Here is a 13,229-nt window from a genome sequence, read left to right as displayed (position 1 = left end):
GTCAATAAGAAAACTTAAAATAATAAACCCGTATTACAATTTATTTTACATTTTTCCCATCTTCTTATCTCAAGCTAAACACATTACAAGTGTTAGTAATATTGAATTGAATGCAAATGTTATTGAAGAAATTTGCTACAGGGGCAGGAAACGCTTTCTTACACTCCTAAGAGGCATAATCATAGCCTTCAGGTTAAAATGAATGAAATCCTACTGTGTAATCACCATGGCTTACATCTGTGAATTTACACAGTATTCTTTAAAGGCAATGCAAATTCTTAACACTTTCTGCAAATAAAAAGTACCATGTGAAAGGAAGTCATTGAAATGGCGTTTTGGGAGATGAACCTGAAAATAATGCTCATTGGTCAATGAATATGAAGTCCTCAACTAAAACAGGAAATTTTTATTGAAAGTTACTGCTGGTTTGATCTTGATACTATCACCTGATTTTGCTATAAGCTCTTCACTGTGCAGTGCAATAGAGTAGTACACAGTTCAGCTAGAAAAATTACAGTGCCTTAGGAACCATGTGTGGAAAACATACATTAGGTCATCAAGTCCCAGCTCCTGTGAGTATTGGATTTTTCCACGTGATGTGTTTGTAGTGCCGGGTTCTGTGCTCCTGATTACAGGGTTATATGGCTTCCCTTAAAAGCTTTTGATTAAATCTGATAGTAAGTAACTATTCCCAAGTGTTCACCTTAAGTCTTGGTTTTTCTGAAATAGTTTCATTACTTCCATTTATTCTTTGTACTGCTTTGACAATTTCCTCTGCTTCCAGAGCAATTTGTACTTCAGATATGGGCAATTATCACATCAGTAACTGGCCAAGTTTGTTTATTTAATTCTCATAGACACTGAAGCCTTTTTGCATTGTTGTGGGAATTTTAGAGGATCATGAAGTGAGCAAAAACTATAGGTGAATTTATTTTAAGGTAGAAATATGATCATAAAGTGCATTTAAGTGACCGTAAAATTGCAGATGAGGAGGTTTACTTGATATCCATGTTGATATTACTTCCAGCGCTGTTTGCTTAATTAAAAGTAACTTCTTCTATTCCTGTTGCTGCTGGTTCTGTTTCAGTACCATGCAGATTAGGTATTTGCTCAGCTACTTCACTGGGTAGCTAGACAAGACAGAAAAAATTGAAGTTAAAGAACCATTTTTTCTACTTTTTGGATGCAGAATTGTCACACAGAATATGGATTATTCACCTGCAAATAAAGTTTAAAGGGAGAAAACTAAAAAAACATAACATAAAAAACACTGTCTAGTATCTCCATCACATTGTCTTTATTTAGCCCTTTTTTCTATCTTTATCTTACCATACTCAGAAGCCCCTCAAGGAGCTCTAAATGATACAATCTTAGATGAAAATGTACTGAACCAAGACCAGGTTAGGTCCAGGATCTCTTGCCTCTGCTGTTTAATTGTTACTTATTCACTGCATTTTTCATTGTCTTTGGCTGTGCATCATATCACCTGTTAGCCTGTGGTGATGCATTAATATTCTTCCCCTTCACTCATTTTTACACATAGAATAACAAAAATTAACCAAATTCTCTCTGGTGCAAGCAAAACTGGAATCCACATTGCCAGTTTTGGTTTTTATTTATTGGGGCTTTTTTTGGATTTCAGGGAAGGGGAAAATGAAACTCTTCTAAAATTTGTGTGGATTTTTTTTTTTTAAATTTTATTTTAATTGTGTCATTTACCAGTTTCCCTGACTTTAAATCCATGACTTCAAGATTTATGGAACATATCTGAGCATGTAGTAAACTGATCTATATAAGAGACCTGTTACTTAGAGTAACATAGCAATTTCTTTGCTAATGTTTCCAAGATTAGAGAAACCAGATTAATATTAAAAATCCGTATTCTTGCCTTTCGATTTGACTTTTTAAAAATTGTAATTACCAAACCTGCTCTGTATTAATGCTTGAGCACAGTCCTCAAGACAGATAAAAATGAGAGACAGCACTGCAAAAGGAAAAATTCAGTGGTTGCTAAAAGCCAAGTAAAAAGTGTGTAAGAAAGGATTTCATGTCCAGTTTCTTCATAGCTGACTTCTCATGTTTGACCAGGTATTTTAGGTACACGTGTTGGGAGAGATGCAATAAAGTTACTTCAGTAGTGTTGGTTCAATAGTTTTGTAGGGTGCTATTTTTTGATATTTCAGCTTGAGTGTTCTTTCAGAATATTTATTTGTTTAATTAAAAAGAAAATTGGTCATAAGTGTTTTGGCATAAAATCTTGTCCTACAAGCTCCAAAAGATGAGTTGGTCAAAACACATGTATTTCCACCAGCTTAATTTGATAGCCTGAAATAATTACCATAATTTATTAAAATAATTCTTTTAGGGTAGTAATCAGTTTTATTTGCATATCATAGATCAGTTCCACCTATAGCCTTTGAAGAAAGAGTCATTTGAATTTATGCATCATAATTTTTTGTGATAGTTTTCCCACCTGAGCACAAAACTTGGTGTGACAGATTGAGTTACAGAAGCATGAAAGCAGAAAGAAAATTAAAAACTTCTAAATCAACATTTTTTTTAATAATCTCTAAAAAAATGTATAGAAAAGAGTGTCCTTTCAGTGTATCTGTAATTAAGTACTTTCTGCATATCAGGTTGAACATAATACCTGAAGGAGAATAGAAATTTATGTGAGCAATGCATTTCAGAATGAAGTGATGGTCTTCACTCCAGGGAGATAGAGCCTATAGTCAAACACACAAATAAATAAATAATTACTTAAAGAAATTTAATTACAGTTTTCCTTTGAGACATGTAACACCTAGGAAGATAATAGCACCTTTCTGCTGGAAAATTTTGTCTTTCTTGCTTACAGCCTCTGGGTACTGCTCTGTCTCTGACATCCATAACTCTCTCTGATACTGTTCAAAAGTAGTTAAGTGAATTCCCTACATTGTCATATTGATATCACATACTGGTTTAATGCCTTTAAAACAATTCTTTCTTTAGGTGGATAATTAAACAAATAATTTTAATTATATCATTAACAAATGAACCCAGAAAACTCAAAAAGGAGTAGAAGAAATTCTCTTTTGTAGCACCATAAATTAATGTTATTAATTCAAATTACAGGATGAGGTATTATGGACTTTAAAACCTTTATTTTCTAAAAGTCTCTCTGACTAGTCATAGTTCAAAATGACATTTGTACCACTGGTTTCATATTTGTTCAGTAGTACTCCTGTAATTCAGGAAATAAACTCTGTTATAATAAATGCTGTTATGTTTAGTCATTAGAAATCATTTAAGCAGCCTACTCTGGTATGAATTTAGCTTCCATACTTCTTGGTATATGAAAGTTATATTCATTTTATTGTTTTAAATTCTGCAGAAGCTATATGAATATATTTCTAGCATTGCTTTGTCTTTTCAGTTAAATGTTCTTAAGATCAGGATCTATGTTTAGTGGCTTTGTAGAGAGTTAATTTATTGATAGCCTTCAACTACATTATGCATACTGAGTGTGCATTAAGTTTAGCTTCACATAGTGTATGAACATGACTTCTAGCAACCTCATCTTTTCTCTCTAAATTCTTAAGGTGGTCTTCAGAGACATTCATTGCCATTTTTTTCTTCATTGTTTTCATTTGAATTCTGTTTGCTGAACCTTATGTGGATTTCTGGTAATCTTCCAGCTAGTCTGGTCTTTGCTTGCTAGTCTGTCCTTTGAAGCTCCAGTGTTCACATCACTACGGATCCTTCTGTGCATGTCATTCTCACTCCACAAAGACATGCTCAGAAGTGATATCTTTCATTCAGGTCCCAGACAAACCCTTCAAACAAGCCAGCTGTCATGAAATCAAACTGCTTATGGGCCATCTCTGTTTTCACTCTTTCCTCACTCTCATTACACTTCAGCATCAGTTCCTCTGCTCTGACCTGAGTTTTTCCCTCTAGAATACTTTCTGCTCCCTCTCTGTATTTTTAGAGCTTGCTTACACATGAAAGCTCAAAATTATCTCTCTGATATTTTTATAAATATTAAGAGAAAACTGGAAGATAATGTTACTTCAACAAAGTTTTGTTATTTTTTTGGCAGAAGAGATGCTACAGAGAGTATGAAATAGGTTTTCATAATACTGTCAATGTTTTTGTTCTTACCACCGGTGTAACATTATTCAGGTTACATATTACAAGCATTTAAATAATAATTTAAACAGGATCATCCATCAGCAGATAGAATATATGACATCTGGTTTCCTATGAATTCCAGTCCTCATCTGTTTTCCAGTGATCATCCTAGCTCTGTGTAAAATCCCTCTGACACCTACAAGTCCTGTACTATGAGAGTTGTGTCTGTTGAGGTGTACTCTGTGAACAGGTTGTGTTCCTGCCTTGCCCTCAGCTCAGGCCCTTATCCTCTTTTCAGCTGATGATCTTTATTTACTTGTGGAGTTCATGGAGTTTAGTTAGCCTCGAGATTTCTGTCCATGATAAATTAGATTGAAGTCAGTGGGGATGTTGAAGAATCATCTGGAGGAAATGGGAAAGGCAGGCAGCCCAAGTAGGGCTCCTTTGAATATGCACAGGTAGGCTGTGCCATTTCAGATACCTCTGCTTCTGATTGCTGTTTGTGAAGGCTGCTCATGTCCTTTAAGTCATGTATGAAATTTCCTGGGCCTTTGTGAGTATCTCACATACCCTAGTATCTTCTCTAAATGCCATCAACTTCCTGCTTTTTAGCTTCTGAGTCCTACCCACAGAGAGCTGGCATTGTTGTGTAAAGCTGCTTTCTTTAAGAAACCTGCCAAGGAGAGGAGCATAAGTAGTATGGTAGATGTTAGTGGGCAGAGAGCAGGGAGAAAGAAATGCTAAAATTTAGGTCTGGGGTGGAGAATGTGTTCCCATTCTCAAATATATGTTTTTTGTTATTCACACTATGCATCATGAAATTCCCATGTAATGGATCAGATTACTTGAGTTAGAAGCCTTTTTCTGTCCAGTGTGTATGTTAGTCTGTTAAACCTAGGTGAGCATCTACTTCAGAGAACTAAACTTGACTCTGTGAATACTGTCCTCAATGCTTCTTTTGCCCTGCTTGTTCTTTTCTAATGTTTTACTTCATTAACTTGTTCATCCTGTAATGTTGAATTAATTAGCACAGGAGAAATACAGTTAGTGAATTTCAGTGTGAGGTAGAAACTACTGTTTTATTAATACAAGTGGAGAATGTGTTTGTCTAGGTGAAATATATGCAAACATGGTTTCCTAAAGGTTGTTAAAGTTGTTCATGTGAACTTTTTGTTTTTCCAGTGGTTTGGTGACCTTGTGACTCCAGTTTGGTGGGAGGATGTGTGGTTGAAAGAAGGTTTTGCTCACTATTTTGAGTTTGTTGGGACAGACTACCTCTACCCAGGGTGGAACATGGTAAGTCAGTTCTATTTTGTTAGTGTGGAGATCCACAGAAAAGTTGCTCTGCTGTTAGACAGGGACTGCTGAAAAGTACCAAATGATGCATGCAAGTATCAGATGTCGAATGAAGCAAAATTGCTAGGTGTGAAGTAATTTTACAGCATTGCAAAAGTGTAATCTGCAATTTATTGCAAAAGAAATAATGTTGTGTCTATCGTAACCCAGCATTAAAATAGCTACTGTCTCTCTGCTTAGAAATATTTTTGATTAAAGCAGTTATGATTTAACATGGACTATTTTTTAAAACATTGAGAACATTGAATTTTATCCACAAGATAAATTGGAAAGAAATGTTTGGCTAAAACATTCTATGAAAATGAGCATATTTTTTCTTACAGTATTCTGTTCTTGTCTCCCTAAATATACTCTTTTAATCTTCCTGGTATTGTTTGCATATCTAAAGGAAATGTTAAATTAACATTGGTTGCATAAATTGAGAATTTATGTTTTGGTATGGTTTGTAGCTGTACACAGTGGGACATGCTTTTTCAACCAGTGTGCAAATACAGGAACTCTCTGAGGGAACTGGGAATTCCATAATGGGACATTATTTTGGAGTCCTTCTGTTATATAATATTGTTTCTTGACAGAATTTTTATGAATTGCTGTAGTCTAGCTATATTATATTTGTAAGAAAAATAAGAGAGATGAGACCTCAGTACAAGGAAATCATATATGAGATCGTGTTGAAGGTTCCAATAGAGATTTTTATTGTCCTTTGGACACGTGCTAATGTTTGCTAACCTTTTGTGCTTATATATGTTTGATTATGTGGCAAAATATTTATTATAGGTCATGATTGTCTGACAGAGTTTTTGGGGCTTGGATATTTTGCTTAAGCTCTTAAAAACTAATGTCTGAATATTTTTTCCATTTCTATGTGCTTTCTTGAGTATACTTATCCCATTAACTTATGGCACCATAAAATGAAGATGCTATAATTATGAGTTAAAACCAATTAAAAAAAAATAGTTGTGTACAGGTTACTCTTGAGTTAGTTATGCTTCTTGTGAAATTTGAATTCTTTGTAGTATTTTAATATTTTCATGCAGGTGTCAATTATTATTTATAATTGCATTATGAAAAGGAAAACAAACCTTTATTTGAATTGACAACTTTGTTGCATAGGTAGGCTTGTTGGGTTTCCCTGGGTTTGGCTATATTTAAACTCATTCTATTAATCTTTATAAAGAACACAACCTGAATTACAATGTAATGATTCTAATTATGAATGCAATGAAATCTGGCAGGCCTTTGTGTTTTTAGGATAGTGAAGTGTCATAGATGACAACATTTATACACTGAATTTTATCTTCAAATCATCAGTCATTTGTTCTTCACATAATCAGTCTAACAAATTCAGAATTACTATGCTTAAGAAGTCATTTGGAATATAGTATATTTGCTTGAAATTTATGTGGAATGAATATAATGTTCACTGTTATGCAAATAACATGCCGATCATGTGAAATCTTGGCATTTTAGCAGAATACAAGCAAGAAGAGTGGATTGAGCAGGAGATGGCAGTTAAACTGGGAAATCAGAAATGTGCTGCATAAATTAGAATTAACTACGTAATATTGCTGTGCCTGAAAAAGTATTAATCTATCAAGTTTTTCCTTAAATTAAAAAAAAGGGACACATATATTGTTCATAAGGCTTTGGATATCTGGCTTTTGATATAAAAATGATCATATTGACATATTTAAATGATGACAAAATGAGATGAAACTCAAAATGGCTTAATCATACTTCATTCTTTTGCAGACTACTAGAGTAGGAATCAATACTGTTGTGTTTCAGCATGTTGATTACACAGATTGTAGGAAGAGGAAGTAAGAGTTACACTTACTGAAATTTGTCTTGCTGAAAATTTTGTTATTGCTATAAAGTGCATTTGCTGTTTAAACATATTGACTGACATTTGTAAACTTGAAAAAATTAAAGCAATCATGTGTAAAAAGAGAAACTGTTCCAAGCAACTTACTGTTTTTTACAAGAGAAGGATGAAGTACAAGTTGCAAAAACAAGAACTAGAAACCTTATTTTCTGTCATGATGGCCAAATAGTGCAATACTCCAGTATTCTGTTTGGTGTTTTGTCAGTAGTAAGTCACACCTATGAATTATAAATAAAAAAATGTATGATGTATGTTACCACAGCTCTTTGTGTCAGGAAAACAGTGATAAACTAAAATCCTCTTTATTTCTAAAGAATTGGGAAAGTTAGATAGCTAACTTCTTTCCCTCATAATTTTGAAATGTTAACCTTGAAGGTTTGCTCAAGATGCCCATGGATTAAAATGTCAAAATCAGCTTATTTTTAGCTTACTAAAGACTTTTTGTCACATTCTTTTTTGGATAATTGTAGAAGCAGAAGACTGGTAGTCCATTCCAGAAAAAGCACTTTTGTCTGGAAATGCAACTTGGGCAATGGATACACCTGAAAAAATGGTATCTATCTGCAGCTTCCTCTCTAAGTTGTTGATATTTATAGGCTACAGGAATGTAAGCTTTCACCGTTAAGGCTTATAAACCACTAAAGTTTTGATATGACTTGTCTGAAATTGTTTCTCTTTTAGCAGAGCTGAGCATTTTTCAGTTTCCATCTTATCAGGCATTCACAGCCTTGGTATGGCTGAACCTGAGACTCTTGAGAAGAGCTGTCTTCTAGGCATGTTCATACCAATTCTACTTAAACCAAAAGCACCAAGTTCTGCACAAAACAGGGATCTATGATTCTTGTCTGAAACCTATGTCTTGGCTTTTCCTTCTTCTCCAGCTTCTTTAGCTTTCTTAAATATTTCTTCCCCCTGCCATTTTTCATTTTATCAGTTTTTCTTTAATTGTCTCATAGACTATTTTACAATAGGAAAGATGAATGGATAACAGTGCCAACTACCATGGAGCTGCAACACTTTATTGAGCATTCCAATATGTCAGGAATTTCTTGTGTTGTCCAGAAGGCATCTACTGCCATACTTCATCATGCTTGCATAATCTTAATGAGAAAGGAAATCCAGTCCTTATTAAACCCTTGCTGTCCTTATGTCCTGGATCCTCTAGCTGAGGTCACTTGGTCTGTTCAGCCCAGAGGAGAGCAGACTGAGGGGACCTCATAGCAATCTACCACTTCCTCATGAGGGGAAGAGGAAGGGCAGGCACTGATCTGTGATGCCTGATGACCGGAGGGAATGGCCTGAAGATATCCGGGGAGGTTGAAGTTAGCTATTAGGAAAAGGTTCTTCATCCAGAGGTGGCTGGGCACTGGAACAGGCTCCCCAGGGAAGTGGTCACAGCACCAAGTCCATCTGAGTTGAAGCAGTGTTTGGACAGTGCTCTTGGACACATGGTGTGACTCTTAGTGGTGGTCCTCTCCAGAGCCAGGACTTGGACTCGGTGTTCCTTGTGGGTCCCTTTCAGCTCAGATTATTCTGTGATTAACATTTTGGGTGAAAAAGAGAATGAAGAGGCATTCTGATGGAAGTGTCCATTATCCATTACAATGAATGTAAAATACATCAGAACTTTCCCAAGGAAGGGAATGAAGTTTTGCTGGTTTTAAAACAGTAAGATGAGCTTTCTGTGCTGAGATTCTTAATTATTATCCCAGTGTCTTAATATCCTTTTCCAAAGCTAAGTCGCTTCAGATTAAAGCTAGAATTTCTCATTTCTTTCCTTTAGCTAAAAAAAGAAGGCTCTGCATGTTACTTTTTACCTTGTGAAGATGAAGCTATGTTTAATTTTGCAGGAAAGCTCTCTCTGCTATACAGTGATTAGACATTTGCCATGGGAAGGAATTCACCATTCTTCCCATTTCATCCTCTTGCCTTGCCTGTCTCCCAAATTAAGAGTTTTTTAAATTCTAATTCTGAAATGCCTCAAATTCTTACTGCTAGATTTCATTCTTAATGGTATGGGAACTTTAAACAGTTGTTTCTATGTTGTCAGGATGATTTTAAAAAGAAAGCTGTGTTTGCAAAGTGTTCCTCTGAGATCGGGAAATTTTGCTTGATCATGTGTGCTCAGAATAGTCATCTGCATGTGAATTCCCTGGCTGTTGCTATTTCATGATTTAGAAAAAGGCAAGATTTCTGTTTTAGAGGCTTCCCCTATGGTTGTTTCTCCATGTCATCAAAAAGCAACCACAGCTGGATGTGAGTTCTTGAGCTGTAAGATCTTATGACCAATACAAGGTAATCTCACTTCTGTGGAAGGGGCCTTTGCTGGTTTTAGAATCAGAGAAAATTACAGTGGAAAACTCCATGATGGTAATTTCCACTTCAGCGCTCTGTCTTTTCTCATCTACCATGCTCTCCTTCCTCCTCTCAGAGGCCTGTTTGCAGCTGTATATTCCATCTTTCTCTTGGCTTGTTTCTCTCATATCCTGAAGTCCTTTGCATGTGGCTTTGTGAAGGAAGGAATTCAGCTGAGGCTTGCAGATCCAGAAATTTATTGGCTGATCTTTTCCCTCCATATTTTCTGGTAGAAGGAACCATCATGTTTGTCCTTGAATGTCTCTGGTACTGGGTTAGATTTTGAGGACTATGACAGCAGGAATTACTGGCATGTAATTTGACCATACATCCATCAAATGAGCATCAAATACTTTAGCAGTCAGTACCTGGCTTGGTGCTGAGAAAGCATTTCACAGAGCCCAGCTGCCTTCTCCCTTTTTTTATTATATAAAAGTTAGCTTTGCTGACAACTTCACTGGCTGAGTCAAGGTGTAGCATACCAGCAATAGCTTTGGATCCTATGTCTTCTTGATCCATTAGTGCCTTGGGATAGGATTTTCTACTTTCTTATTTGCTTACTACTTTTTTAATTAAGGATGGTCATATCTGCCAGAATTTTTCTTAAAAATGAAATTTTAAATTAGTTTTTCTTATTAACTTGAAAACTTTTTACCTGTATGGAAGGGTATCTTTCCTCCTTCCTTAAGTGAGCTGTGCTTCCTTTACACTATTAGGTTCCACAGTCTGGACAATCCTGCTATTACCACAGACAGCTGAAAGTAATAATGAGGCTGTGTATCAACGTGTCTGTATCATAACAAGTAAGAAATAGATAAATGATCTTAGTTGCCCATCTTTCTCATTGATTTGGTTGGAATAATGGGTGAATTCAGCCACTGGACACATGCATATCTTTAAAGTGCTTTGTCTCACATGCCTCCTAATGCATTTGCCTCCATCAGTAAAAATTTCTAAGCCATTGTTGGACTCATAGAAAACCCAGAAAATCATTACAAGTTTTGAAGTAGACTTAAGATATGGACCTTTTTGATTTATTTCATTATTATTTTGGCATTTCAGACCTGAGCTATAGCCTGCTTGATCCATCTAACCCAACATAAATATCATGCTGGCTCAGCATTAAAGGAGAGGGATTCAGCCTCTCGTTTTTTAAAACTACTTTCATCTTTTCTTTTTTTTCGTTAAAGGCTCCCCATGCTGGTGTACAGTAAGGCTTTAATTAATACCACATGGAGTGTTTTTCCTCCAGTAACTGCTCAGTGAAGTCAATCCTTGTATGATTTTTTGTTTTTACTTGACTACGGGGGAAGCTTTCAGTGTAAAATTAACTAGAATCTCATGTATAATTGACTTTGGCGGGAAGAAAAGAGATTTTAAAGGTAAGGTGCATGATCTCATTCCTAATTACTAGCCCTTTTTAAGCATACCAGGTAAGAAATCCTTATACTAAATTTTGCTTATAACTAAGAAAAGAATTTCCATTTCCATGTTTACTTCCTAAAGACAGGTTTGCATTTTTTTAATGCTCTGGCAAAGTAGATTAATATAGGGAATTCTTTAAGTAGTTAACTCTTAACAGTTAGAGATCAGACATAAGTGAAGATCAACATTTAGATGAAACATTTATTCAGGAGATTAAGTAGGGGTTTGGAGAATGTCACTCTCTCCTAGCTTCGTGTCATTTTCTGCTCATCTTGAGACAGCAGTTTAAATGACATTATGATGGGAGCTTTGGAGTAATGTGAGTTCAAACCTACTGAGTTCAGGGTTTAGATGAAGCTTTCATTTCAGAAAAAAACTTCACTCAGCTGTCTGAATTTCACATAATTTTGAATCAGTAGACACTTCATCTTCAGTAAAGATGAGAAACTTTGCAGCAACTTTTGCCTCAAAGCAAGGACTCATTACAGGGTTTCCCTGCTGAAACAAGAATATGCACTTCATCAGAAAGTATGGTTGATATGGGAAATTCAATAGAAAAGTTCAGTTGTATTTTTGAGGGCATTCTTAACTGAAAGACCGATTCTCAAATTTTCAGCAATCCTGAATGTGCTACCTCTTTATTTTAAAGTTGTGGCAGTGTGCAGTTACTTGGAGCACAAACTGGTAAGTAATTTTTGGTGTGTCTGCATAACATCTTTGCTTCCTTCAGGACTTAACTTGTTGAATATCATCACTTTCAGATTGAAGCACAGTCTAGGTGTGCAATACCTGAAAAGTATTTTCATGAATGGTAGCCTCTGACAGTAGTTGCTGGAAGTTGACTCAGTATGCCAACTACATCATAAAGCCACTTTTAAATATTATTTACTGTTTCTTGAATTGAGGTGATTTTCCTTTACAAATTTCCTCTGTAGTGTTTGAATTAGAGGATAAGCTTCATGCTTTGTTGCCTAATATTTTAAAATGCTCTAAAGGCAAATGCATGAGGAAAACTCTGTTCATCTGTTTGCTTAATGACTCTATTTCAGTGAAGGCTACTACATATATGGTGGCAAAACATGATCTTGGAGAATGAAATAGGCCTTTTTGTCCATCAGCGTGAAAATTTCTTAATAAATTTTGCAAGATCTTTGACAGGAAATGCAGAAAAGAAGGTTATGAAGGTAGATATGGAACTGTGACATGTTTACAGGTGATCAATGTAGAATGTGTTCCAGGCCTCCTTCAGTAAATTATACACATAATTGAGGCACACATCAGAGATGAAAACTTAAAAAAACCCCAGTTTTTCAATTGCTCAAGGTATTTACAAAAGATTACTATTGGAAAGCAAGAAGGAAACATTGCTGTTGTTTGCAAGTACTCAGGAGACTTCCTGTGCTATGACAACTTAGGATTTGTAAGCATGTAGACAGAAAGAACTTGATTTCGGCTCTCAGTGGATCTCATCTGGCCCTAATGTATTTTACCAAACCTTAGGTTTCCTCATAGATTATATTCCTCTGTTTTTTTAAGCTTCATCCTGTAATATATTTTGTTAGAACTCAACTGCTGGTAGTGTATATGCTGGTGTTCTTTGGTTGCTTTAAAAATTTGCCCCTGTTTCTTTTTCCCTAGGGTGCCCTTTCCATGTAAACCCAAATATTTGTGTCTTGCAAATGCTTGTTCTCTTAGGCATGAAAGATCACTTATCTTCTTTGTATTCTTGGTGGCTACTAAAGCTCTTGTGGAGATGATATTTTCAGAAAATTTGTCAGCAAGGTCATTTTCAGATTTGCACACCAATGTTAAGCTTTATTCATGTAGATTTCGCAGTCCATAAAGTGTTCAAATGGCTGTCCCAGAACAAAGGCAATGACTTTAATATTGAGGCCTTTGATCTCTTTTGCGTACTAATTATCAGTTTGGGCTTTCATTATGGTGCTTCTTTAATTCCTTTTTTTTTTTCTTTCATTTTAGTTCTTTTCCTTAGTGTTTCATATTAATTTTTAGAAATTAAAAATTACGTGACTGTCTTTAAGTATTACATTATTGTCATGCTTTTGCTCTTACATTATACCTCAATATGATGTTG

At 35.4% G+C, this 13,229-nt stretch overlaps 1 protein-coding gene across 1 annotated transcript in view; it reads left to right on the top strand.

Annotated features, from left to right (window-relative positions):
* Window positions 1-13,229, top strand: part of TRHDE (thyrotropin releasing hormone degrading enzyme) — a 210,287-nt gene that overhangs the window by 80,338 nt on the left and 116,720 nt on the right. The window contains exon 5 of the mRNA XM_063155038.1: window positions 5,296-5,409. Coding sequence (XP_063011108.1) covers window positions 5,296-5,409 — 114 coding nt within the window. The remainder of the gene's footprint in view (window positions 1-5,295; window positions 5,410-13,229) is intronic.

The sequence above is a fragment of the Melospiza melodia genome, chromosome 4 (genome assembly GCF_035770615.1).
Source record: "Melospiza melodia melodia isolate bMelMel2 chromosome 4, bMelMel2.pri, whole genome shotgun sequence".
NCBI lineage: Eukaryota > Metazoa > Chordata > Aves > Passeriformes > Passerellidae > Melospiza > Melospiza melodia.
Note: the sequence above shows the minus strand (reverse complement) of the source record. Positions and strands in the feature narration are given on the sequence as shown.